The sequence below is a fragment of the Rhipicephalus microplus genome, unplaced genomic scaffold (genome assembly GCF_043290135.1).
Source record: "Rhipicephalus microplus isolate Deutch F79 unplaced genomic scaffold, USDA_Rmic scaffold_18, whole genome shotgun sequence".
In the NCBI taxonomy this organism is placed as follows: Eukaryota; Metazoa; Arthropoda; class Arachnida; order Ixodida; family Ixodidae; genus Rhipicephalus; species Rhipicephalus microplus.
In genome coordinates, this window is record NW_027464591.1 from 4,757,787 (window position 1) to 4,784,492 (window position 26,706).

Genomic DNA, 26,706 nt, shown 5'->3' on the forward strand with positions numbered 1-26,706 from the left:
AATGAAGGCAGATTGGGAGGGGGGGGGGGGGTTCGAGTGTCATTGAACAGCGGAGCTGGGCAGCTTTTCTTGAAAAAAAAAACATCTAGAGATGAAAAAAACACATCTCCAGATGTTTTTTTTTCATGTCCTTTGTGCTTCTCTCAACTTTTGTGAAAATCGGCGCACGTGCTCTGGGAGCGAAGCACAAGATAAAGAGGAACACGAAGAAAGCAGGCGCCTGCACAGCTGTTGCGGTCGCGATCATGAAGTTTTGTGCACTATTGACAGAGCTTCTTTGAGTCGAAGCGGCCACACCACTTAACTTTCACAACCAACGTGTCACTAAGTTGTAAAGGTTTTTTCCAAAGTGCTCCTGGGACCGAGATGGCCTTCCGCCACCCCACGTAGGAAGCGGTGTGAGACTATAGCCACACGGGGGGAATCCCAGTAGCCTCTTACGGGGCACCTACAAAGCACCACGCAATTTCTCGGCGTCTAAAAACAGAAGAAAAAAACAGAGAAACTACAGAGCTAATTTGCAAGGGTCTGGTGTATAACGTGCGCAACCAAAAATAAACGACTGTTGCACGGAATTGCGCAAAGCGAGGCGCTTACGACACGTCCACGAACAGAAAACAGAGTCTCCCCGCGACGTGGTGCCGTGAGTGTAACTCTCGATTTACGCGAGCCGTACACGTCTGCGCAACTTGGCGCGTCTATGAGCAAATATGGCCTATAACAGATGAAATGCCGCGAAGGTGTCAGTTCGGTAACGACGTTGACGGGACTGTGCAGGCGAGATACGTTTGCGATGGCATCGAGGCGCAGGTCTTACGAAAATATATCGTAAATTATCACTGATGCAGCGGACAAAGTGTGCAGACCGGCTTTCAAAGCGACAGCCTCGCCGAAGAAGAGAAGGAAATATTTGAACGGGCGTTACTCATTCCCCTTCTCTACGGCAGCGCTTGCAGAAGATCTGTAAGAGTGCGATCAAGTATACGCACTCTCACACGCACTTTCGGACATGCATGACATCACTGCAACTGCAAGAGAGGCGCTTGTCGGCGCCGCGTTTTTTTCGTGCACGATTGAACGTGTCTCCTTTTTTAGCTACCGCGTGGCCGTTTCGTCAACGACACGCGGTGCTCGGACGGGTCAGAGCGTCACCGACGATGCTTGTACGCATTTGAACAGCCCTAACGAACACAGCCATAGCCTCCTATATGAAAAAATATAGGAGGCTATGACCCTGCATGTGGCGCTCGTGTCGCCCTACTTTCACTTGTTTATCTGTTTACTTGTTTGCCTGCGACGGCGTGCAGCCGGTGAGAGAGAGTTGTGCAAATCGCTTCCGGGTCGCTGTCAAAGCGCGGCCCTCCGATGCACTTTAGATGGGCCCGGCCATTGACGGTCCATTGAGAACGCCTGCCTCACTCTTGACTCGGCGGAAATCCGTCCGAGTCGCCTAATGGCCCCGGCACGCGTCGGCGGTGGTATATATATAAGAATAAATGCTTTAGAATTTGCGAAGTTACAGCAACACGTCATATATCCGTAGCAGGGGAACCAAAGATACAAGAGTACCGCTTGAAGTTTCGAGCTGCTCGAAAGCAACTCTCTCTCTCTCAAAGAGAGAAAGAGGGAAAGAGTAAGAAAGCAACTGCAGACGCCGACGAGGTTGCCCAGTTACAATCTTACTGCACAAGCCGATAGAGGCTCGTTTTATTCGTCATCCCATCGTGAAAGAGTTCATGAATCACTTCGCCAAGTAATCGTCGAAATAATAATAATAATAATAATAATAATAATAATAATAATAATAATAATAATAATAATAATAATAATAATAATAATAATAATAATAATATCTGAAGTTCAACCTATCAAAGTTACGGTATCATTATGAGAGACGCCGTAGTGTAGGGCGCCGGAAATTGCGACCGCTTGCTGTTCGTACAGCACACAGGCCTCTGCCATTTCACCTCCATTGAAATGCGATCGCCGGGATCGAACCCGCGACCTTCGCCTCAGCAGCCGAGCACCTTAGCCGTTGTTTACGGAGGCGGACGATCATCAAAATACCTCAGCATCGAAACATACAGTGAACCCTAGATCAAGTCTGAGCGCGACACACGTTCGGCCGAGCTATGCTAAAATGATATTGCTTTAGCGCAGCTCTATTTGAGCGTGAAGATAAGATGCTATACGGCCAATAAAGGAAGAAAACGGACGACAGTGTGAGCGCTTTCGCGCTAAAGCAATTGCACTTCATCATGCACCAGCTCGCCCAGTGAGCAGTACTTGCCGAGCTATGCGTCAGCGGGAATAGAAGCTACCGGCGAAGGTAGGAGCCATTATTATGACCATCACTATGGTTTTGAAACTCCTACAACGTGCATTTTGAACGAAGGAAAGTGGAACAGGTATTCTTTGTTGTGCTGCACGGTACGTGCGTGTGTATGCAAGTGGTGGGGGAGAGGTATTCATATCCCCTTTCCCTCCGGAATAAACAACAACTTGAAATGTTTTAGGTTCCTACTGTAACCATGCATTGGCGGGCCTTTTCGAGTATAAGGACTAGTGAAAGCCAGTTTTCTCCCGCAGTTGGACGGAATCCGCAACGCGAGCTTGAGGAGCACACCGTGCATGGCGGGGTCGCTGTACCGTGTAAGTCCGTGTCCGTAACATCACGCAGTCCCTGCCCGGTCGAGATGGAAGTCCCGCCGGATTTGAGGTCGCTCGTCGGGACGCACGAACTCGTGGAATTTGTGCGGCACACGCGTGATCCACGTGTAGAAGCACGCCCTTGTCGCACGCGAGGACTTCAGCGAAATAGTGTGGCTGGCGTGGAAATACCGAAAAAAGAAGTGCGCAGGAATTTCCGCAAGTTGTTCAGCGGCCGCGTTTCTTTCTGTTGTTCAGTTTTCCCGCAAGAAGAATTGCACCCATAAAAAGAAAGAAAAAATGAATCGTCTTTTATTAAAGGTCATATACAAAACTAAACGCTGACCCCTAAGTGGCAAGTGCACAAATATTGCATCTTACGAGTACTGTCGTATATTACCAAAGATGGGAAGATAACAATTAAACGAGAAGTAACGGGTCACGCAGAGGGTACGTTGGAAGGAAAAAAAGTGCCGCCACGAAGTGAATGATGATGAATGGGCGAAGCTCCGGAGGTAAATCTGGTAAACCATGAATTCTCCGTACGCTTTGCCCACTCGATTTTATTACAATGCTCCCTCTAGCGTACGTCGCCGCACTAAATCGAACGATTGCCTTCCACCAATGACACGCACTATATGTGACATCATTCCTATTTTACAACACCTCGCATCTTTCATCATCAGCTGCAAGTACCCCCATCTAGTGAATACTGCAAGAACTAAACAAGAGGTGCCTACATGCAGAGGACGGTACCGCCATCTAGTGAACGCTGCAAGAACTAAATGAGAGATGGCTACATACAGGGGACGCACAGCCCACGCCTTAAGGAGCTTCGCCCCTAAACTGAAACATAAGGAGATATGAGCCCGTCAGTGTGAGACAAATAACAAATGTGGGTAGCCGATAACATGGTTCATACGAAGAAAGAAGCAAACACAAATGGACGGGAGGCTAACCAGAAAGACATCCGGTTGTCTACCTTACACTGGGGGATCAGGGAAGGGGAATAAAAAGATGAGAAAGACAAAAGAGGGAAGAGAAGGGAAAAGGAGAGAGGGACAGTAATTGCCCTGAAGCGTGTAGAACTCAGCCGCAACTCAGAGGCGTTCACACAAACCCGTCACCCTAAAAAACGCGAGGGCTTTCACTGCCTGTATGCTGTCGTGAGATGTGGACGGTGCTGTAATATGTACGTGCACAGAAAGTGGCCTATCATCCAGTCGACGCAATGCGTTGGCAAGTACTTGTCTCTGAGACAAATCAAGGACAGTAACACAACAAGTATACGAAGAGAAAATGGTGGACCTGCATGAGTTACATAATGTGTTGGACAGATAACCGAAGGTCAGTAAAAGTGACGAAAAGCACCATGAGGTATAGGAAACGCAGGCTGGACATTGGAGAATCGAGACTGAAAGGGGTTATAAAATTAAGAAAATTGAAGTCATGAAATGGAGTCGGTCTGCGCAGGGCAAGGTAAATCGAGGTGGTCATAAAATAGGTGGGTAGTTGTTAAGTGTTATGAGAACGATGATGGTTGCACCGTTGTTCTGACGTGGAAGTCTGTACTGACCGCTGATCATGGACTTCATTGTCAGAGCTAAAGCAAGCGTAATCTGAAGGCTGCTCTTCAGTACTGTCTCGACTCTGTCCTGGACTCTGCGGCTTCTACGTCATTATGAAATGAATGCGAGACAGAGCGATATCCACACCGCTTTCGCGTAAGCATGCATATGCGCATGCGCGCGAAGGGGTGCTTGTTCTATGCGGAAGAAAATAATGTGTCCGGGCACGCGCATGTACATTGCCGTATGCGAGTCCACCAGGAATTTCAGTATAACCAAGCAAACACGAAAAAAAAAATGTTTTTCTACAGTGAGTCGCACATAGAAATCATGGCTTGTGGCCAAGGTCCACGTATGTTCTTTTTTGTATCGCGAATTTTAATTCTTGTTAATCTGTGTACCCTTCTAGGGATTATCATGCACCGTTTACTTGTCGTTGATCATGCCCTGTTGGTGGAAGCTAGATATAAAAATTTAGCAACCAGACAAAAGAATCGCGCAACAACAAAGACATGGCATCGGCGTATAATCGAAGCTAACGGCTCACAACGTCGAGTAGAGGAAATGAGAAAAAGACACCAAGGTGACACCCGAAAAAAGGAACAATGACTCGTCGCAAGAAGCCAAACGCCGAGAATGGCATCTACACGCGCGATAAACATCGCTCGAGTTGAAAAACGGGAAGCCCTTCAACGCGTATGCAAATCACCTCTTCTTCGTGCGGGGACACGTCTCTGTTGTGAAGGAAACATGCCGTGGCAATTATGTAAGAGATACGGTGGCAGAATCCATTGTACGGGAACATCGCGGAAAGAGTCTAACGATAGAGGATGGCACCTCACGGAAGACGCAATGACGGCGTGTTTCTAATCGAGGTCGGGCTTCTTGTACTCTTACTTGTACGGGCCGGTGAAGTGGAACAATCGTCCGTGCACCCCCAACTACTTCGTCACGATGAATTAACGCCGGAAACGAACGACCACGATGGGACCGTTTGACCGGCGTTCATGGCAGAGTGGTTTGAAGCTTTGACGCTGCTTCGTTGTCACACACAATTTTAGTATATTTCCTGCGTCTGGGGCTGGGTATAGCCGGGAAACTAGGCTGAAGTTCTCGTTTCCTGGGTCTAGGTGGCACAAAATTGTCTTCGAATATGTGCATGACGATACCGGTGAGTGAACGTTATCGGAGTTTCCCCTGGATTAAGGTGTCCTCGATTCGCGCCCAGCCAACCCCACTCTGTATGTCAGAATGCATATATTGATACGAAGACGTAGCGTAAAATACAGCTTTTATTCTATTTAACAGTGCTTAAACAAACTAAACTCCTTGTTAAATAACGAAGTCTTGTGCTGTAGTGCAGTAGCGGCTGGCCCACAGAAGACACTGGTCAGGGGTGTGCGCTCCCAGTGCGTCGTTTCAGCAGCCTGTTTTGTTTCTTGCTTGCTTAATTGCTGTGGCTCAATATGGAAGTAGAATTTATATAAAGATGTGGCACGAATCATATGTTGTTGAGATAAAGCTCGGTTGTAGATCTAGCCATGGCCGCATTGCGGGCCACGCCCCGATCGAAACAATGCCGAACGCACCTAGTCTTTGACACTCGCAACATGACGAAGAGAACGTCAGTGAACTCTCATGGCAGCGGAGCCACATTTACATCTAATTGCGCATTATACAAAAATGTACGGTTGATACGAACTTCTTCGTTTCATGGTCACTTCAACTGCGACCGCTCTGGCCTTCAGCCACACAACGTACGACCACCCCATTGTGCGAAGTAAGCAGGGCGAAAAGCAAGGACGGGCATGTATACATATAAAGAAAAATATAGCAGTTTACTGTTTGGAAAGACTATGACACTAATATCTGCTGCTTAAACGGACCCTGTAACAACTTTGGAGCATTGTCAAAATCGAGACCAGAAACGCAGTACAGTTTCGCTTGTGTCCACTGATTTCACCTACCAAAAAAGAAAAACAATCTCTGCACCTTCCGGGAAATAAACCCTGCCTTCTGGGCGTATTTGCCCATTTCTTCCCACTTTTCCTCCCTGAATCATTCATGAGCCTTTACTTATTTCTATCACGGATTGTTTACATTTACTGTGCTGCCTATAAAACGCAAGGCTTCGTGGGCTATATAAAACATGCACCCAGGCGCGCTCATTCACAAGCATTCAATATAAAACATTTCCTTAATTTCTTTACACTTCTAACATCAAGCACACGGGAACTGCACACCGTATATATAGCAATGCGCCCTGTCAAGATATCGGTGTGATATCGCAGATTGTATTTAAACAGAAGAACCATCTGATATCGCTACACGCCCTTCGCCTGCTGTCGCCTGTTCTCAGACAGAAAGACATGTGTTGTCTGTCACTAAACGGCTGGATGGTTAAAAGTGTTTTACTCGCGCGTGCGTATATATGCGCGGTGACGTGGCTAATGCGCCAGTTCGCCATGCAGTAGAGTGCTACACAAAGGCATGTAGCGTAAATGTACAGACTCAAGCAATGCGCCAGCTACGAGCCAGAGCACTCCTCGGCCCGTAGAAAACGACACGTGATTGCGCGTTCGCTGTCACAAGCGTACGTAACCTTCAAGGTAAATCGGCATTTATCAGCCCCATCAACCGACACAACAAGCGCAATCGAAAGAAGTGGTACATTATTGTGGATACGGTGCACTTGTTTCACGACTATTTCTGATGTATCGCGAATGTCCAAACTATGTCTCTCCCATCAAGAATCGAAGAAGATCAAGGACAACACGGATACTTGGAAGCGCGTCTCTTCATGGATAGCGGAAACTATAAGTGAACCTATGCACGCATGTGTGCACAAAGTGCAATAATACTTTGAAAAAGACTTCTACAACATCTACGATCAAATGTTCATTGTGCCCCCTTTTTCTGGTAAGGGGGCAGTGAAGTCAGCTCGTTCCCGTCAGTTCTCATGTCTTTCGTTGTAGGCCTCAATTGCGGGGTGTCCCGCGCTTGAAGCAGTGCACGGCGTAGTCGGCTTAATGCTCTGTTGCCCTTGTGTTTCTCGTAGTCGAAATTTTTTATCTCGCACTTTCCTTCGTCGATCACGGAGTTCATGAGAGCCTAATGCTGGGGCTGCGTGCAAAAGGAAGGAGTAAAGAGGAAAATAATAAAAAAGAAGAAAAAAAACGGAGGGAGACACGGAAAACGAGAGATAATCATAACCCAAAAAACGTGAGGTAAACAATCTGTTTTTCTTCGAGCAGACAAAATGTTCAGCGACACGCACAGAGGCGCCTGCGTGCCACGCTCGCGCCGTCGTTCACCTGACAAGCGCCTCACTTGCGCAACGAGTCGAATGCGCCGTTTTTAGCGTCGGTGCTTTCTTGAAGGGATACGTGGTCGAAAGCCCTCGACACTTGTAATAAGGTACAAGCAACAAGAACAAAAAGATGGTGCAGGAAAGGGGCGGGTGCTTCTGAGACGGCATTTTGCTGCCGAGGGATGTTGTTCCTAAATGTCTACAGCACTCTCTCCGCGAGGCTGTCTTCTGCGCAACGGACGCAAATGATCGCATCTGCGCTCATGATCCTTGCTTAATCACGCACCCACCGAGGTGGTTCAGTGGTTGCGGCGTTTGATTGCAGGCTAAACCGAAGATCGGGGGACCGAAGCTCGGCTGCGGCGGGTGCATTTCAGTGGAGGCGAAATTCCTGAGACGCCCATATGCTTAGGAACACGTTCAAAGAACTCCAGCTGGTCAAAATTTCCGGAGTTATTTCATTATGGAGTCCTTCATAACCGGATCATGGTATTGGGAAGTGAAACCCCGGCCATTATTATTACACGTGCTCGATTATGAGCAGTCCATGACTTGAAGAATATATATGTTACGTCGGCTTTCTTGATTTCAGCTCCGTCGGTTCGTTCTGCCGCTCAGGGAAGTTCGATCCACGCGCTCCGCTTAATAAGTTTGGTCAGCTTTTTTGTCATGCAAACACGGACGGTGGTCTGTACGATTCATGTCCCATAGGCACACATAGCTCGTTATGATCAACGGTCTCACTTTGGCCCCTGTATTAAAGTTGACCTTGGTGCAATATTAAGGCGTATCTAGCTTTAACATAGCTAACTAAGGCGCTTGCTCACACTATGATTCGTGTGGTTCCCATTCTGGTCACAACCAAGTGAATGCAACATACAATGAGGCAGAAGAAAGCATTGGGGACAATAGTCAAGAGTCTGACGGAATCCCGTGTGGTCGGGGACAAACATAGTGCAAAGTAACACAAACGCTGACCAAGGCGAAACACACAAAAGTTAAAAAGACGTTTCGGCTCCCCACACGGGAGCCTTGTTCAGAGTGAACACGGCTCCTGCTTGAGGAGCCGAAACGTCTTTTTAACTTTTGTGTATTTCACCTCGGTCGTCGTTTTTGTTACTTCGCACATTAAGACAATGACTGTTCTCTATATTAGCTTTAGTGTAGCATTCATGACGTAAAGTAGAATACACTAAAGTCAACAGAATAGCATCATTTTCGTCACCAGCATCCGAACCCAGAACCTTCGAATTAAGGTGTGGTGCTGCTTAGTTCTAGTGTGCGTGTTGGACTGCCTGCCATGACGACCGAATTTCGCCGAGGGCGGAGCGCAAGGACACTTGCCTTGTTGTATTCGCGTGTACACGAAATGACCACGTAAGGTAAAAATTAATCCGACGTCCATTACTACGGCGCCTTTCACATTCGTATTTGTGGTTTACCCCCTAAAGCATGCGTTATACAATCTTATCGGCGTCTCGGCCGCTTTTCAAGGTCCGCAAAAAGCGTACGAGTGCATGCAGGTGCCCTTTAATGTCACTTAACAAAATTGCAGCGGCCGTCTTTTCGAGAAGGTTGCCAAACATCTGACAGCGCACGCAGAATTCTCAGCGAGCACCCTGGCAACGAGTAGCGTAGTGGTGAGCGAGCGCTGTCATTCGCGTGTTACGGGTGCATCGGTTTCGTCAAACGCACACTCAACCACCAAGCCGCGCAATGCCACGCCGACATGGAAGGACACGTTTAAACGTTCAGTCGTCGAAACCTTGGAAGCAGCTCGTGGTACAACGCCGCAGGACTGTCATACCGCTTGCTAAACTTCAAATGTACGCCAGTTAGTTGTCAACGCGAATCGTATTTTTTTTTCCCGCGAGGAAAAGGGCACGCTTTTTAGTCTGCGCAATCGCATTCTAATCCTCCCGCATCGACAAGGCCTTTGTGGTCTGTTATTCATCCATTAAATGGAATTATTCGATTAAAAGTGCGCATGGCGTTTTTTTTCCTCTCTCTTTTTTCTTTCTTTCTTTCCTTTGCTTCGCACTTTACCGCTGGCGGCCTACTTGCGCGCTGGTAGCGATTCTATACGTTGTTCGGCCGTGAAAGCACTTGCTAGCGTGCGGTTAACTTGTTAAGGGAGCAGCTGCACGACGTCGTTCTTGTGATTTCCGTACATGCGTATACACGCCCTACTAACCGCTCACGTAGGTACGCGTATACTGAGGTTGACTCTTGTGGCCTTACGTTCAGAAAAAAAAAAACACAGTGGATATGAACGGGCGTTTTTACCTTCGAATGCGACGATGTGTAGCCACGCTCGGCATATGTGCAAGGCTAAGGGACGAGTACGCAATCGCTAAGGATTCAGGACAGCAGTAAAATGCGACTGGTTACGCGTCGTCCGCGCTTGTGGTCTTGCGTGACCCACCGAAGCGATCGGTGTGAACAAATGCCCTTCTCCACGCATGTGCCGCTAGACAAGTGCGCCTGACGGGAAGGCCGTCCGCCAGTGCATGGTCGCGTCGGATTGTCAATTGCTCTCACGTTTTCTCGCGTGCGTGCGGTGGCCTTCCCAAGTTTTGATTTTCACAAACGCATTGAGCGTGTGATAATTTTCGAGGGTATCCGTGCCAAAAGCCCGATTATGAGGTGCGCCGTGGCGGAAGCTTTAGGATGGATTCGGTTGATTTAACGCGCGCGGATATGGCATGCTACACTAGCTGTGGCTCGATGTATGCCTGCATTGAAAATGCGAATTCGGTGGTGTAGATCAAACCCACAGCTTCCTGATGAGCAGCACAGGTTGAAAAGCGTTACCTGACTTCTTACACCGAAAATGTATGTGACTCGTTTATCGGATTTCTTCGTCCTATTGAAGTAAGTTGCCAGAACCTTAATAGCTTGACATTAGCCAACTTATATTCCCTCTGTAAACAAGTGTTTGCTAAACATTGCATTACTGCGTAAAAGTGAAACCCACATTAAAAACGTGTTCTAAGCTTCGTTTTTGTATATAAGATTTCTCACATTGTTTGCGGCAGTGAAACCTACTCACACTTTGAGTTGGAGTATGCGGTTTCGTAGGTGGACTTTGCGTGAAAAAGTCGCTAAAAGTGGACGTCGACGTTGATGTGTCACAGTAGACTTTGTACACTGAGTTGAACGTCGACTGGCCCCTTCGCAGGTTAATCAGTGATAGCTGCGCTAAACAACTTCGGTCATCTACCATCGCAGCATGACTCGTGGTTTTCATGTATACCATCCCTGTAAGTTTGTGAGTGTTCACACTAATTCACATAAATCTAATTTAATTTATGTGATCGTGACTTGTTTACGACTCTGAATGAGCCTGACTGATGGAGGAGGGAAAGCGAGGAGGCCAACCGGACGCGTACTTTCGGTTTGCTAATGCATGTTGGGGGATATGAATTAGCAATGAAATGGAATTTAAAAAAAAAAACGTGAACAAGTGGCTAGCATGCAAAAGATCACAAATCATATACCAACAAAGAAAATGGATGCAGGACCTCAGGTAGATGGCACTGAATCATCACGATGCCGTTTAAGGAAAGTGCAACATTTATATCAATTGGTACTGCTATACAGTTCAGTGATTGTTGCTGCGCCTAACGGATGACGTTTCTTAGAATGCGACACTAATTGGAACGTACGCCGTCCGGTCTACTGTTTTTTGTCGTGAGTTGCAATTGTCGGTGGCAGCGTTGTCACACGCGGCAAACCCAGCGCCGGAACCGATTGATAAAATAGGGCCGTCGGAAGTGTCCTGGTCACTTGTGCATCCTGATAGCCTCGTTTCCCGCTAATTGGCTCTCTCTCAACCGTGGGCCTGCGGGTGATCAGCCGTCGCTTATGCAGGAATTTGATCTTTTATAGCGGCCACTTGTACTTTCACGTTGCCACGTTGCATTGTCGCCTGGATATGAACGCGTGACCTCAGGTTCCGGCGCCAGAAAGGGATTCGTTAGGTGCGATGCGTACTGCGTATAGATGCGCTCTCCCACCAACACCGAAACAAATCACCTCTCTAACGCTTCCGCAGTGGAGGGAAAGGGCTCTTGATAAAAAAGAAAACAAACAAACAAGGATGATGATGATGATGATGATGGTATGTGGGGTTTAACGACCCAAAACCACCATGTGATTATGAGAGACGCCGTAGTGGAGGGCTCCGGAAATTTTGACTACCTTCGGTTCTTTAACGTGTACCCAAATCTGAGCACACGGGCCTCCATCGAAAATGCAGCCGCCGCAGCCGGGTTTCGATCCCGCGATAGCGATCCTGGTCAGCAGCTGCAGTACCTTAGCCACTATAGACCACCGTGCAAAGCACGAAAAAAAAAGAAGTAAAAGTAGTAGCTCAGACAAGCAGACGCCAGGCTTCGTTTGCCCCTTTTCCCGATAGGAGAACTTTTATTTGACCCGAGAAGTTGGAGTCACGCCGCTTGGCGGGCTGCTTGGATGACGTCACGGCAAGGATGCTTCGACGCGTGCCGTGGCGCGCCAACACGACATGCGCTCGCATCGTACGCTGTTCGGCTGTTTGCGATCACTTTTCGCTTGACTCAAGTTTCAGATGAATGACTAAAACAGCGCCAATAATGCTCCTACTAAAACAACAAGAAGCTTTTGTTCATTAGAATCGCCAATGGTTACCGCGCTCCACCGTGCACATATTGATCAGGTTTGTGTTGTCGCACTCCTAAACTCAAGGATCGGTTCGATTCTCGACCACAGCAGTCGCATTCCATCGTTGATTGATTGATTTGTGGGGTTTAACGTCTCAAAACCACCATATGATTATGAGAGACGCCGTAGTGGAGGGCTCCGGAAATTTCGACCGCCTCGGGGTTCAGTTCTTTAACGTGCACCCAAATCTGAGTACACGGGCCTACAACATTTCCGCCTCCATCGGAAATGCAGCCGCCATAGCCGGGATTTGATCCCGCGACCTGCGGGTCAGCAGCCGAGTACCTTAGCCACTAGACCACCGTGGCGGGGCCGCATTCCAACGTGAGTGAACAGGTACATGTTTCTGCTTGGACACAAAGTTATTCCACAGCGGGTCCTACTTCAAGTCGTGCTTTTTACACATAACATGCCAGCATATTTACATTATCAGGATGGTTTCTTCACGACAGGTTCTTTTCAGAGATATGATGTTTTCACTTCTGAAACAGTTATTGGTATCGGACAAAGGAGCTTATCTTGCTTATCTTATCAGTAGTAAGTTCTACGCACAGCTGCAAAAAACCATGTGGTATCAAGGCTGTAAAGGTATATATCTCCAAAGCGCTTGGCCAAGAATGCTACCACAGCTGTTCTATTTGATTTTCACATGTACTCACTCACTAGTCGTGTATAGATTCACGCTTTCGTCGCAGTAATTTTGAGGCTTAACCTCACAAAAAAAAAAGCGAGTTGAGGTTAGTTACGCAAACTTCATGCACATTCGTCGCAACGTCGCTGTTACACTCGTTAGTACCGGTTTCAGAGCCCACTCGTAAATTTTACTTGCATTTGATTAGACAAACTTCATTATTTTGTATGTGGATATGACGTGCGAGACCCCACACTGACGGATGGAGGCAAAGACCGTTTAATTATTACGTGGGCCACGTCACTGAGACCGCCAGCGAAATCATTCACAAAGCTCATTTTGATTTTCAATCGTTTGCTAAGCAAACGATTTTCATGAATAGTTCACCCACGTGAATTGAACATTACTGTTTGGGACGTGGCGTTTGATTGGACCAGCAGTTCATGTAAATCCGTGTGCACGGTCACATAATCCCTGGTTACTAGATTTTCTGAATTATTATTCACGGAATGCAAGTACACTGACATTTCAGCATTTTCCTGAACGTTTCATGAGTGGCGTTAGTTTAGTTCAATATTTTGGACACACTTAAAGATTTTTAATGGTAGATTCATCTAGCATCTCTTTTACCAAAAATCAAAACTTTGTGGAATAATCTGCTTGAAAACTGCGTTGTATTTAGTGAATTTGAAAATATTGAATTTTATTTCTAAGTATTCGTGACACGTGTTCTAACCCCAGAGTGTACGCCAAGTTGTAATGAAGATAGAGTCATCAGGGTAAAGCATTTTAATACCGATTTCTCGGCGTAAGCAGTCACAACGAATTCCTTGCTGTAATGTACCACCATTTTCACAGTGACTCTCCCGTTCAGACGGGGGCTTTCCCATTAGATTATCACAACTTCCTGCAGCTCACCTAACGTTCACAGCAGTGTAAACAGATGACTTCTACCTTAATATATTTGCATTGCAACAATGCGCAGTTATCACCACCGTGCCACGTAAGAGCGGGCTCACGGCGTGCTCAGAAAAGTGCGACAGTCGGCCCAGAGCTAGCGAGTCCTTGCCATGACGTCAGTTCGCCCCGACTGCCGCGCCACCAGTGTTAGTTCTCGGGGCTAATATTTATTAATTTTTTTTTACATAGCACCGGGCAGCACCATCTTCCCTGCGTCATTCGCAACACTTTCTCGTGTCTTCAGTCAAAGTGCGAAACAAGTGCAGTTCCGTCGTCACCCACACTTTGAGCCCGCTATACGAAGATCGCACAAGTGTTTCGCCGTCGAGATACAGAACCAGCGAGCGCGTGGTGATGTCCGTGCGCCGACGTTGCATTTATCGTGGGCATCCACGCGTCCCGATTGGCCCAGCTTTCTTTTTACGGGGCCTCTCGTATGTTCATTCTTATTCCTCGAATCGTACTCTCTGAATTCTCAATGCATTTTTTTTTTCGCGTTCGTTGGAGTGTCACGTGCGGAAGGCGAGGCACAAAGCCGAGTGGCCGCGGTCAGGCAGTTTTCCTCGTGCTCTGCATGGTTAGTATACATGAAAGAAAAGCCGGACGTACACGCACTGTATTGTTTACACATAAAAAGGCGCGCATCTCCTTTGCTCGTACGACTCGAAGCACCGTCCTTGGAAATCTTTTACATCATCGATTCCACACGCTGTTGGCCCACACAGCCGCGCTGTTTTCCCCCTTTGGGAGCACTTTCCGCTGCGGCGATTGTTCGATTCTGCTCCTTTTCCTGCTTTGGTGGGCAACCGCGCTGCGTTGCCAGCGCTCATGTGCTGCCTTGTTTTTCCGCACTGGACATATCGAGAAAACAAGAAATGAATGAGCGGTTTCAAACAATACAGAGTATACCACGTGTGCTTCCTCTAAAGAAAATACAGGTGCCTTGAAGAGGAAAACACTATACTAGCACCACCGCGTTGTTATTGCCAATGGAAGTAGTTGTATTGAGGACTTCACCACCGGGCAATGGTATCAGCGAGAAGGCCGTTCTTACTATCTGAGAACATTAATAAAAATATTATCTGAGGTTTTACGTCCCAAAACAATGATATGATTACAAGAGACGCTGCAGCCGAAGCCTCGACATATTTTGACCATCTGGTGCTCTATAACGTGCACTAACATGGCACAATACACGAGCCTCTGCCGTATCGCCTCAACCGAAATGTCAGTCCCGCGGCCGGGGTCAAACCAGCGACCTTTGCATCAGCAGCCGAGCACCTTCCACTGATAAACCACGGAGAACACATTCTTCGATCCTTGACTCGTGAGAGTCGCATGTGTCGTACTTCCTTTAGAGACAACGATGCCAAGGAAAGTATAGGGGATGTTATCAGAAGTAATCTTATTGTAAATGTAAAGAAGTAAGAAAAGTGGATGAAAATATAACATGTCGCCGGCAGGGACCGTACCTGCGACCTTCGAATAACGCGTCCAATGCTCTATACCAGCTGAACTATATGGCTATGGTCAGCCATCCATCCACCGTGTAAGGTATACATGTGCATTTAAACTTGGGAGTGTCAGAGCGCTCGCTGCCAGTAGCTACTACGGCGAGTGTGAAGCACTCTTTTCTTGCCTGTTGGCACGTGACGCCCCCACCCTCCACTTCCGCTTTGCTAGAGTTGAAGCGGAGCGTTGATTTGAGCGGTGTTCCTGAATAGGCGCTCCTGTGAAATACCCAGTGCTTCTCAGTCTCCAAGCTCTGTCGTTGTGGTTCGTCGGCTTCCATCTTTCGTTGAGTACGAACCACGCAGCACTTAGCGCTTCGCCAACTGGCCTGTAAGTCCGTGTGAAACTCCGAAGCGTTTGACTCCATCCTACGTAGTTATATATTGCACAAACACGCACAAAACCTTATCGTTTTCACTTGTTTCGCGCAGGTATCGGAATGGACGACACGTTCGTGCTGCTGGCCGCCTGGCGGCGCACCAACCCCCGAAAGAGCGTGGTGGAGCGCATGGGCGAGACGTACCGCGAGGCGGCCGTCTCCATCACCATCACCTCGCTGACAAACTTCATCTCGTTCTGCATCGGCGCCATCACGCCGTTCCCGTCGGTGCGCATCTTCTGCATCTACACTGCGGTGGCCGTGCTGTTCACCTACGTCTACCAGATCACCTTCTTCGGAGGATGCATGGCGCTGTCCGGATACGCGGAGCGCCGCAACCTGCACGGCCTGCTTTGCTTCCCCACCATGCCGAAGTCGCAAGCCAGTGAGTGACCATATGCGAACTGCTTCTCGATCTGTGAAGTTCATCGTGGAATATTTTACAGCGCAACGGGTTAGATACGAACAGAGAAGGGACACAGCACTGTGACCCTTCTCCGTGCGTATCTAACCCGCTGCGCTGTAAAATATACCACGATGAACGTCCACCAACTTGTCCAACTCGCGAATCATTGAAGGCTTTGAGGTTTGCCGAGCACCAGAGTACTGAAGTAGCGGCTTAGGCAAAAGTAAAAGGGACGCTAGAGTGACGCATTAAAGTGCGCCCCAATTCATAGATCTTTATTTTATAACACTGTTGTCGTTAACTTGGCAACAACAAAACCATTAAATAAGATAGAGAATCAAATGTTGCACTTTTGCGATTTCTCACTGACATGGTCAACGCTGCTGCGTCAGTGTGATGTCATCACTCATCAATGTCAATTAATTTTTATTTTACAGTTCGTGTTGCAATAACACGATCAAGGGAGCCTGCTTTTGTCAGCAGTTCTGAGTCCAGTGTACCACCTCAGCTTCCTGCGTAACTACGCGTAACACCAATTCAGCATCAGCAACATCCTCTTGTGTTACCGCGTTCGCAGGTGGGCGCTCGTGGCTGTTCCGGGCTCTGTGCACTGGCGGCCTCAACCCGAACGACCCGGACAACCCGCTAGACAACCGGGAGCACATCATGATGACCTTCTTCCGTGACACCTGGGGCGGACTGCTCAGCCTGTTTCCCATCAAGATACTGGTCATCCTCGTTTTCCTGGTGTACCTAGCCATTGGACTCTGGGGTTGCACGCAAGTGAGTTCACCTGCTAGAATGTCTACAGACGCAATAGTACCCGTCCCAGAGTTAGGTATTGTAGTTGATGAAACATCCTCCTTGCGAGCGCTTTCAGTGTTCAAGATTGGTGACTATAGGTCGTGAGTCAACCTATACTCGGACTGACTCAGATCAAGCCATGAGTCTTTAGTCTAGAGAGTCCGGGTGGGTGAAAGTTTGGTGAGTGAGTCCATCTCTTGAGAGAGTCTGCTTAGGTTCCACTTTTTTTCTGACCAATTTCAGTAACAGCATAAAAAAATAAAACAAACAAGCAAATGAAAAGAGAAAATTCTACTTTAATTTTTGGGAGCTTCCATACTCTTACGTGTTCATTATTTTGTAAGTAGGCTACTAACAGAAATAGGAAAAAGTAAATTAAGTAATATAACATGGAATGCATAAAAGAAGCGAAGGAGCTGATCAGTAATCATCATCATCATCATCATCATCATCATCATCATCAGCCTGACTACGTCCACTGCAGGACAAAGGCCTCTCCCATGTTCCGCCAGTTAACTTGGTCCTGTGCTTGCTGCTGCCAAATTATACCCGCAAACTTCTTAATCTCATCTGCCCACCTAACCTTCTGTCTCCCCCTAACCCGCTTGCCTTCTCTGGGAATCCAGTTAGTTACCCTTAACGACCATGATCAGTAATAATTAAGCGCATATATTATCTGCACATCTGAAAACAGAGGTGGATAGGTTTGTAAACGTCGCTTTGTCGCTACGTATACATATTCAACACCAGCTATAGTTGCCGTAATGAAATAGCAACTCAAATATTGTTTTAAACTTTTGTAACCATCGTTCACACTACGGGGGGAATACATTCAGATCATGCCGATATGTAAGCGTGTCATCACAGTGCGTGGAAAGGCCTAGTGACAGTGCTGTCGAATCACAAATTAAACACTAACGTCTGGAAGCGACAAAAAAACAAAAACAACGTGTGGTGATGTATGCAGTTCATGTGCAGCTATATTGAAATTTCGCATGCAGCAGTACCGCATCCTGCGATCGAAGTCCACGATATATGTCGGGCTACTTTCGTTTGCCTTACACCTGTTCAAAGTTCGCTGCTATATCTTGTTGAGAGTACAATCATCATGATACTTCTATTTTTTTTCAGTTTCTTACGTATTTCTTTTTCTTGTTTTTTATATTTTGTGTAACCACTTCTTTGCTCGTACGCTGAAAAACTGAGAGAAATGGAGAAGCCGAGGTGATATAAGCCTGAGCATTTCTACAGAAAATTAGTTAAAACAGTACGGGCATATGATTTAGTTAGTGTCTAAGGCTTTATTTCATCGAAATGCCTGCTGTGAATGGGCAGGCTAGAGATGCTAATAATGTGGATGTGCATCACGCGTTTGTTGTCACGGACCCACCACAGTGGTTGTGGATCTCCACTGTTCACTCGAAGGGTTGTGGGATCAAACCCCGGCCTCGGCGGCCACATTTCTGATAAAGGCGAAAATGCTTGTGGCTCGTAGACGTTAAAGAACCCCTGGTGGTCGAAAGTTGATTTATTGATTGATTGATTTGTGGGGTTTAACGTCCCAAAACCACCATACGATTATGAGCGACGCCGTAGTGGAGGGCTCCGGAAATTTCGACCACCTGGGGTTCTTTAACGTGCACCCAAATCTGAGCACACGGGCCTACAACATTTCCGCCTCCATCGGAAATGCAGCCGCCTCAGCCGGGATTTGAACTCGCGACCTGCGGGTCAGCGGCCTAGTACCTTAACCACTAGACCGCCGCGGCGGGGCTGGTGGTCGAAAGTTTCGGAGCTCTCCACTACGGCGTCTCCCAAAATAATATCGCGGTTCTTGTTTAGGTGTTAAACACCAACAATTATTATTGTTATTGTTAGTCTCTAAGGCTATTGTTTGTCTCTAAGGCCTTTTCTCTTTGGCTAGCTTTTAGAAAGAGCGCCAAATATTTCTATCTACTAAATGCACTAATTAGTGGTTGCGCACAAACTATGAAGCGACGCTGAACTGAGTGCGCAAGTGCGAAGCGACATAGGCTGCCGTTACGCACTAAAATATTAGTATTTAAAGCGGCGAAGATGATATAAATAGTAGACAAGGAAATAAACATACATGACAGTGTAGCGTGACTTTTCAAAATTTGTGCGTTTGTAAAAAGAAAAACATAGCTCGGACAGTAAATAAAACGAAACACTCTGTGTTCTGGGCTACTCAGAGTGTCTGAAATAGTGGCGGAGCGAAAGACACGCTTCATTAATACATTGTCTGGTCACCAATCATATCGAGGTTTAATAAGGAGTCTCGGGCATCACAACGAAAGTCCTTCGGCCTGCATGTTAGCGCGTCTGCGCTAACATGTAGGCCGAAGCCGCGTAGCCAAACAGTCTGTACGCTTTAGGCTTTACTATCGTTTTCAATCTTCCGCTGATGGTCGAGTATTGATGAAATAATGTTACTGACATCGATTTTCTTGTTACGTGACTTCTCTGTCAGTTAGCATGCCCAAGCCTTCTGGATATAGACATGTAACTACGCCACTGTCGATACAGTGAATGATTTGTTGGCCGTGGGGGTGTATTGATGAGAGTGCACCTTTCTAAACTTGAGCAGTATTAGCACATTCTTAGACAGATCAAATGGAAAATAAATGAGGAGACGGCGCTATGGATTTCATATGCATTCTATAATTACCACTTAATATGGCATGTCATTCTTCATTAAAAAAACCATGCCGTTGACATAGTCTGTTTCATTGTAAGCGGTCTAGTTTATGCTCAAGAGATCGCTATAAGATACGTGACACGTTTGACGTCAGTGAAAGGTGAGAATAATGCAATTCAAGCAGCTAGATCTTGTTTGGCGTCACTTGCAACCACTTGACTAAAAAGAACAAAAACCATAGAGAGAACAAGTTACGTTTTGATTGAAATGTATTAATAAGGCAGAGAGAATTCGACACAGACTTTCATTCCGTATGACCGTGGAGCACATGCTCTTATCTCCCGTCTTAAACATCGTTATCTTTCTCCCGAACGGCAGGTCAAAGAAGGGCTGGAGCGCTACAAGCTGGCCATGGATACTTCGTACGCCCGCGATTTCTTCAACATGGACGACAAGTACTTCCGGCGATTCCCGCTGCGGATACACGTGGTGATGAACAAGACTCTTGACTACTGGGATCCCGAAGTGTACGACAAATTAGAGGAGATCGTCGGGAACTTCGAAAACAGCAGCTTCGTGCAGAACTCTGACCTGACCGAGTGCTGGTTCCGCGAGTACCGTCGCCAGACGCTGGACGGTCCTTTCAAGGGTTACTTCGGCCAGTTCGACCTCACTGACCCCCACGACTACATACAAGGGCTTAGGTTCATGCTAAGGTGAGCGATTTGTCGACACCACTACAATGCACACGCGAATGAACCGCCGAGTTGACACTTGACGTTTGCCACTGCTTTCTATAGTGCCTAACAGCCAACAAAGTGGACGAAGAGAGGCCCCTGTACTGTGTTATCTCAGTGCGCGTTAACAAATTCTTTATTCTTTTTCTTTATTTTATTTATTTACCAGACCAAACTGGAAGGTCGCCAAGGCTAAAAGCCGTGAGAAACGGCTTGACAAAGGCCCTGGTGACCTGAATATACACATGGCAGTAGTGCGGAAATGATTACAAGTACATAACATGCAAGTACAATAAAAAAAAAAAATATGAACAATACACAATTCAAAAATGATTTTTTAACTGATTATTTTACAATACCTGTTATAAAATGTGTAAAAAAGGGTTTTCAATAAGCAAAATACACCATGCACAGACAAATCGTATACATTGACACTTATCAACCTAAAAAGAAACATATATACATTTATGTGAAAACACATACATTCATATCGCTAATACAACGCAAGATAACGAGATATAACATGACACAATTTATTTACACTGGACTGGACTAGGAATGTTCCTATGGGGCCAGAGAGCAGAAATGTGAGTGTAGTTGTTTTTTGTTGCAGGAGATTGTACTTTCGTGCGTGTTAAGTGTTGTGGGAACGTTGTAGGCCAAGGCTTGGTGTCTATATGTAGTGCGGAAACGCGGTACGAACCAAATATCTGTATTTCTTGTAGGAAACGTAATGACACGACGCTGTAGGCATGACAGTAATCTAATGAAGTTGGAGAAATCCTTATTCGAGAAATAAAGTGTGTGCAATAAGCGAAATGTGTAAAGGTTGTCAGCTCGTATTATATTAAATTCTTGGAAAGCTCCACGCGTCGTTCCGAACGGTTCAATATTTCCAATCTGGCGGACTATTTTTTTTTGCAAAGTAATGACTTTATTGATGTTTGCTTTGCTTGTCGTGGCCCATACAAGGCTGCAATACATTAGATGTGAATTAAATAGCGCATAATATATCTGAAGTTTCACTTTGAGCGGCAAAATGTTCCGGCAACGAGACATCACTCCTGTTACCGAAGAAAGCTTTTTACAAACAAAATTTACATGTGTATCCCAGCCTAGATTGGAAGAAAAATAAACTCCGAGTATTTTGTAGCTATCAACAATATCAATCGGCACTGATTCAAGAACTAAAGGTTGATGGGTAGCGAGTACTTTATTTTTGGCACGAAAAACAATGGCTTTGGTTTTATTTGGATTAATTTTAAGCTGGTTCATTCTGGACCATGACGAAATTCTTGAAAGTATATCATTTGCTTTGCTTACAATGTCATCTAAGTTAACGCCATCAAGGATTATTGTTGAATCGTCCGCATATATGACGTATTTAACTGTTGTGTCCAGTTGAACAATGTCATTAATGTAAACATTGAACATCAGCGGACCAAGTATACTGCCTTGCGGCACACCACGAGTGAGGGGCAAGAATGACGAGCTATTTTCATTAATGTAAACACTTTGGCACCTATTGCTAAGATATGATCGAATTAAAGATTTGGCAACACCCCGAATGCCATTTGATTCTAATTTGTCTAACAATATATTATGATGAAGCGAGTCAAATGCCTTACTGAAATCTAGAAATATGCTGAGTGTGAATTTATTTTGTTCAAAGTTATGAAGTATAGCTTCCTTTAATGTCAACAATGCAGTTTCAGTGGACTTGCCGCTTATAAAGCCAAACTGCGCATCTGTTAACACATTGTGTTTATTAAAAAAATTCGTTATGCGGACATGAATAATTTTTTCTAAACATTTAGAGAAGACAGGAAGGACCGATATAGGCCTGTAGTTACTTTCACTGCTGCGGTCACCACCCTTAAAAATGACTGATACACGAGCTTTCTTCATGGCTTCTGGAAAAACACCATGTTCAAGAACTAAGTTATATATATAGGTTAGTACACTACTAAGTAAATATAAAACGTGTTTTATTGGTGTGATCTGCAGGTCATCGGCATCAAGAGATTTAGTACTATTTAGATGCTTGAAGATTTCGCATACTTCACTTTCGTTTGTTGGGTCAAGAAAGATACTTTGGCTCACGTTACTGCATCCGGCGACAAAATCCGCGTTATCATTGCACAACGCTACTGCATTTATGAAGTAGTTATTAAAATGATCTGCGAGTGCTGCACCTCTAAAATCTTTACCCCCGAAGGTTATAGACTCAGGCAAAGCATTTTTATTATCACGACCGAGTATGGTATTAATTAGCTTCCACGTAGCACTTGAACGTTGCCGATTGGCATGTACAAAGATACGCTGATAGTAGGCTTTCTTGGCACGTTGAAGTTCAGCGTTTAATCTATTGCGAAGCTTTTTAAATTCTTTCAAAGTTTCAGCAGAGCGCGTACGTAGAAAAGTGTGATAGCAGATGTTTTTACGCTTTATCATACTCAAATGCTCGCGAGTGACCCAGGGTTTCCTAGCCTTTCTTGCAGATTTTAATGTTTTGAATGGAAAATGTTTTGCGTAAATGCGTCGAAAAGTTTGGATGAATGCATCATATGCGTTATCGGCATTTTTCTCCTTAAATACAGATGACCAGTTTTGTTTGGATATATCGAGCGTAAAAGCTTCAAGACTTCGAGATGTGATATGCTGTATGGTAGGCAGCACCCGCCGCGTCCCTTTATCAAGAGGTTTGCAAAAATAGCTCATAAACACGGGACAGTGGTCACTAATATCAGATGTTATTGTGCCTGCGCTATAAATTACTGTGTCAATATTGGTAATGACAAGATCCAGTGCTGATGAAGTGGAGCATGTAATTCGTGTTGGCGTATTAATTAGATTTTTAAAACCACTCGAGAGCAAAAGGTTATTTAGCTCGCGGGTGACACAGTTTTCCTCCAGTAGGTTAATATTAAAATCTCCTGCAGAAATAAGGAGGAAATTATTACAACAAGCATACTCCAAGAAGTTCTCGTAAAATTGCATGAAACTTGCCATGCTTCCATTTGGCGGTCGGTAGATTACCGAGATAAGCTCATCTTTAAACTGGACTGTAAGTATTTCATATTCATCTGTTATCTTACTGAATTCAGGGACGATGTGGCAACTCTTTTTTGTCGTAACAAGCAAAGCAACCCCTCCCCCTCGCTTATGCGTCCGATTAAGATAGAATGTATTGTAGCCATCCAGAGTAAAAGTTGGTTCATCATTTGTACCCCAAGTTTCAGTCATCATAATGAGGTCAAATTTTAATTGGAATTGCTCTAAAAAGAGTGCAACGTCGTCCCTTTTATGGTTAAGTGACCTCGTGTTAATATGCAGAACTGAGTTGCCTGTTTGATTGTGTAAGCAGATATCGCGAGGAAAAGCAAGCTCTAGGTAATCCATAGCGAATAAATGCTATTTCAAAGTTTCAAGCAAGCACATCAACTGACATTATGCAGACACAGAACTATTTTGCCCTCCAAAAATCCTGTCGATATCACGCTCGCTGGGTATGTGTACAGCAGGTGTTTCGTCAGTCTGTTTAGCGTATATCTTCCCGTTGTAAGACCATACAGATTTCCATTTCATTTCGTACTTCTTTTTTACAGCGGTCGCGAGCAGTTTTTTCAACGTCGGGCAGAGATGTTCATTCACATACACAGGCGGTGAAAAGGAAGTTGAGTTGCCAATGCCCAAATCAGCATTTGTAAGGCGCGCTTTTTTTGCCTTCTTTAGCACCCTGTCCCGTTTGACGCGGGACTTAAATTGAACAACGATGTTGCTCTTGTTTTCCGTTCTACTCGGCACACGGTGACACGCCTCTATGTCATCCTTGCTAAGCGGCTCTCCGATAATCGTGCCTAGCGTACAAAGTAAGTCACTGACCGATTCAGTCTCCCTTTTCACAACGCCTTGTATTTCTATATTGACATTCCTAGAGTACTGTTCACAGCCGGTCAATCGATGCTCCAATTCAAATACAGAGGTTTTCAAGGACGCGTTTTCTAGGCGTAGAGAAGCATTATCACTTTTAAGGCGAGCACTTTCAGCGACAGCTTCTTCTAATTTTTTCTTCAACTCCTCAATACTGTCGTGAGCGTAGTCAATGCTTTTAGTCATGTTCCTTTGTTCTGTTTTCATGTCTCGAATTTCATTCCTGAAATCCCTTACCACAGAGTCACGGAACATCTTAAGTTCCTGCTGCACCTCCTCCTTTAACTTCAAACATTCAGTCTTCATTTCCTCCTTCAATTTAGCCATAACAAATCTTAATGATTTACGAAAGAAGCAAGAAAGCACCACAGATAATTCAAAACAATTTGGCAGTGACGACGGAACACACAAAAAAGCTATAAGCAGCTCAGTATACTTGGTCACTGACCTGTACAGAAAGCAGATTGCTTATTACGACGTTCACAGTTCCGTTGTCACTGCCAAGTGATGCAGCCGGCGACCTGAGCGCTCTTCTTGTAGGGTGAATTTGATGACGTGGACGAAGCTGCACCGCGCAGGACACGGCAGCACGCAGGCGCACAAATGAAGCACGCAGCAGCGTAACTATGCAGCCAGGGACCACGGTACTTTTCCTTCCAGGGTTGGGTATCACCGGTGAAAAACGTGCGTCAGCCTGTACAGAAAGCAGATTGCTTATTACGACGTTCACAGTTCCGTTGTCACTGCCAAGTGATGCAGCCGGCGACCTGAGCGCTCTTCTTGTAGGGTGAATTTGATGACGTGGACGAAGCTGCACCGCGCAGGACACGGCAGCACGCAGGCGCACAAATGAAGCACGCAGCAGCGTAACTATGCAGCCAGGGACCACGGTACTTTTCCTTCCAGGGTTGGGTATCACCGGTGAAAAACGTGCGTCAGCCTGTACAGAAAGCAGATTGCTTATTACGACGTTCACAGTTCCGTTGTCACTGCCAAGTGATCATGAGATGAGTGAACAGACATGAGATGATCAAAACATGAGATAAGTGAACAACATGAGATGATCAAAATTGCAGGGGTTATTTCAGATGGAGTGTGCCGTAGTCATAGTGTGGTTTTGGGACGGGAAACACCAGAACTTGTCATTATTAACAAAACGTACTGAAGAATGCCTGCAGTCGCAGCTCAATTCGTAGAGCATTGTACACTTATTTGAGGGAGAGGAAGAGAGAGAAAGCTGTTCAATGAAGTACAGAAAATTCAGTCGACATATATAAAGGCGCCTACATGCTTCTTTGCAGAGGGTTACGCGATTGGGCACATAAACGTAGCATAAGAGGAAGGCACATATTACTTCATTTCAATTTTGTCGTAATTACTTCACTACAGTTAAAAATAGCAAATAATGATGTTATACGCTCTTCTCGGCTTAATTTTTCAGTAGATTCAATAATTCGTGTCTAATAAATGAATAATCCTTTTGAACAATTGCTCTTACTGAGTAAAATTAAAAAAAAAGAGCTAGGAAGATGTTTAACAGTAAAAGAACAGTATTCTTTGTGCTTGCGATTTTGCGATAGTTGCAAGCATGCTTTTGTCATGTTGCTGGTAAAATGTGGCAGTGGTAGAAGTGAAGAAAGAAATTTAGTGCGAAGCTACATGTTATCTTGTGGTCACTCATGACCTGATAAAAACTAAATCAAATTGGGTTGCGAAATTTGTCAAAGTGCCCGTTATTTCTGAAGGGGTGTGTGAATCTACGTTAGCTGCAATAGTGCACTTTGCAATGAATCGAAATTGTAGTATAGAAGCAAGTACCGCAAACGTGAAAGATACGTCTTCAGTACACTAACCTCTTCTTATATGCAAATTACGCATAAATTTGTTAGTTTCTTACTTTTGCAATCGGATGTCAGCACAGGAAAATTGGAATGTTGAGACAGTTAGGAAAGTCACACTTTCGCCAAAAGGGCGAAGCAATGTATGCGATAGCAACATATTCGAATGTTTTATGAAGCAAAACTAGAATTTTAGGAGCAATAATAATCATAGTAAACATGCGCTGCTATAAGTAACCAAGTTTCCTGCGGCGCGGCCATAGCGACAAATTACAATGGTATACGAAGTGAGGTTGGCAGTCAACTCATTCAGATCTGATGACACGTAACTCTACAAAACGCTGGTGTAAGAGAACACGGCCGCTCCAGGTACACTTCTGGCACCGCTTTTTCGTGTACAGACCGCAGCCCGTAGAAACTCCCCCTTGTTCGCTCACTAGATAAGCGCACGAGCAGATGACCACGGCCAGAAAGCTGATGCTCGGTTTACAGAAAGAGGAGGCTAGCCCATCCTTCCCCGTATATATATACATACATATACATATACGCGAATGACGGCGGCAGCGGCGGCAAAAGCCAGCCGAGATTGTATATATAGTTGCTCTCGCAATAATAT

General features: G+C 45.6%; 1 protein-coding gene across 1 annotated transcript in view; it reads left to right on the forward strand.

Moving 5' to 3' along the window:
• LOC119178440 (patched domain-containing protein) overlaps nt 1-26,706 on the forward strand; it is a 137,272-nt gene that overhangs the window by 106,489 nt on the left and 4,077 nt on the right. The window contains exons 2-4 of the mRNA XM_037429646.2: nt 15,766-16,098; nt 16,697-16,902; nt 19,961-20,298. Of these exons, the coding sequence (XP_037285543.1) occupies nt 15,766-16,098; nt 16,697-16,902; nt 19,961-20,298 (877 nt within the window). The remainder of the gene's footprint in view (nt 1-15,765; nt 16,099-16,696; nt 16,903-19,960; nt 20,299-26,706) is intronic.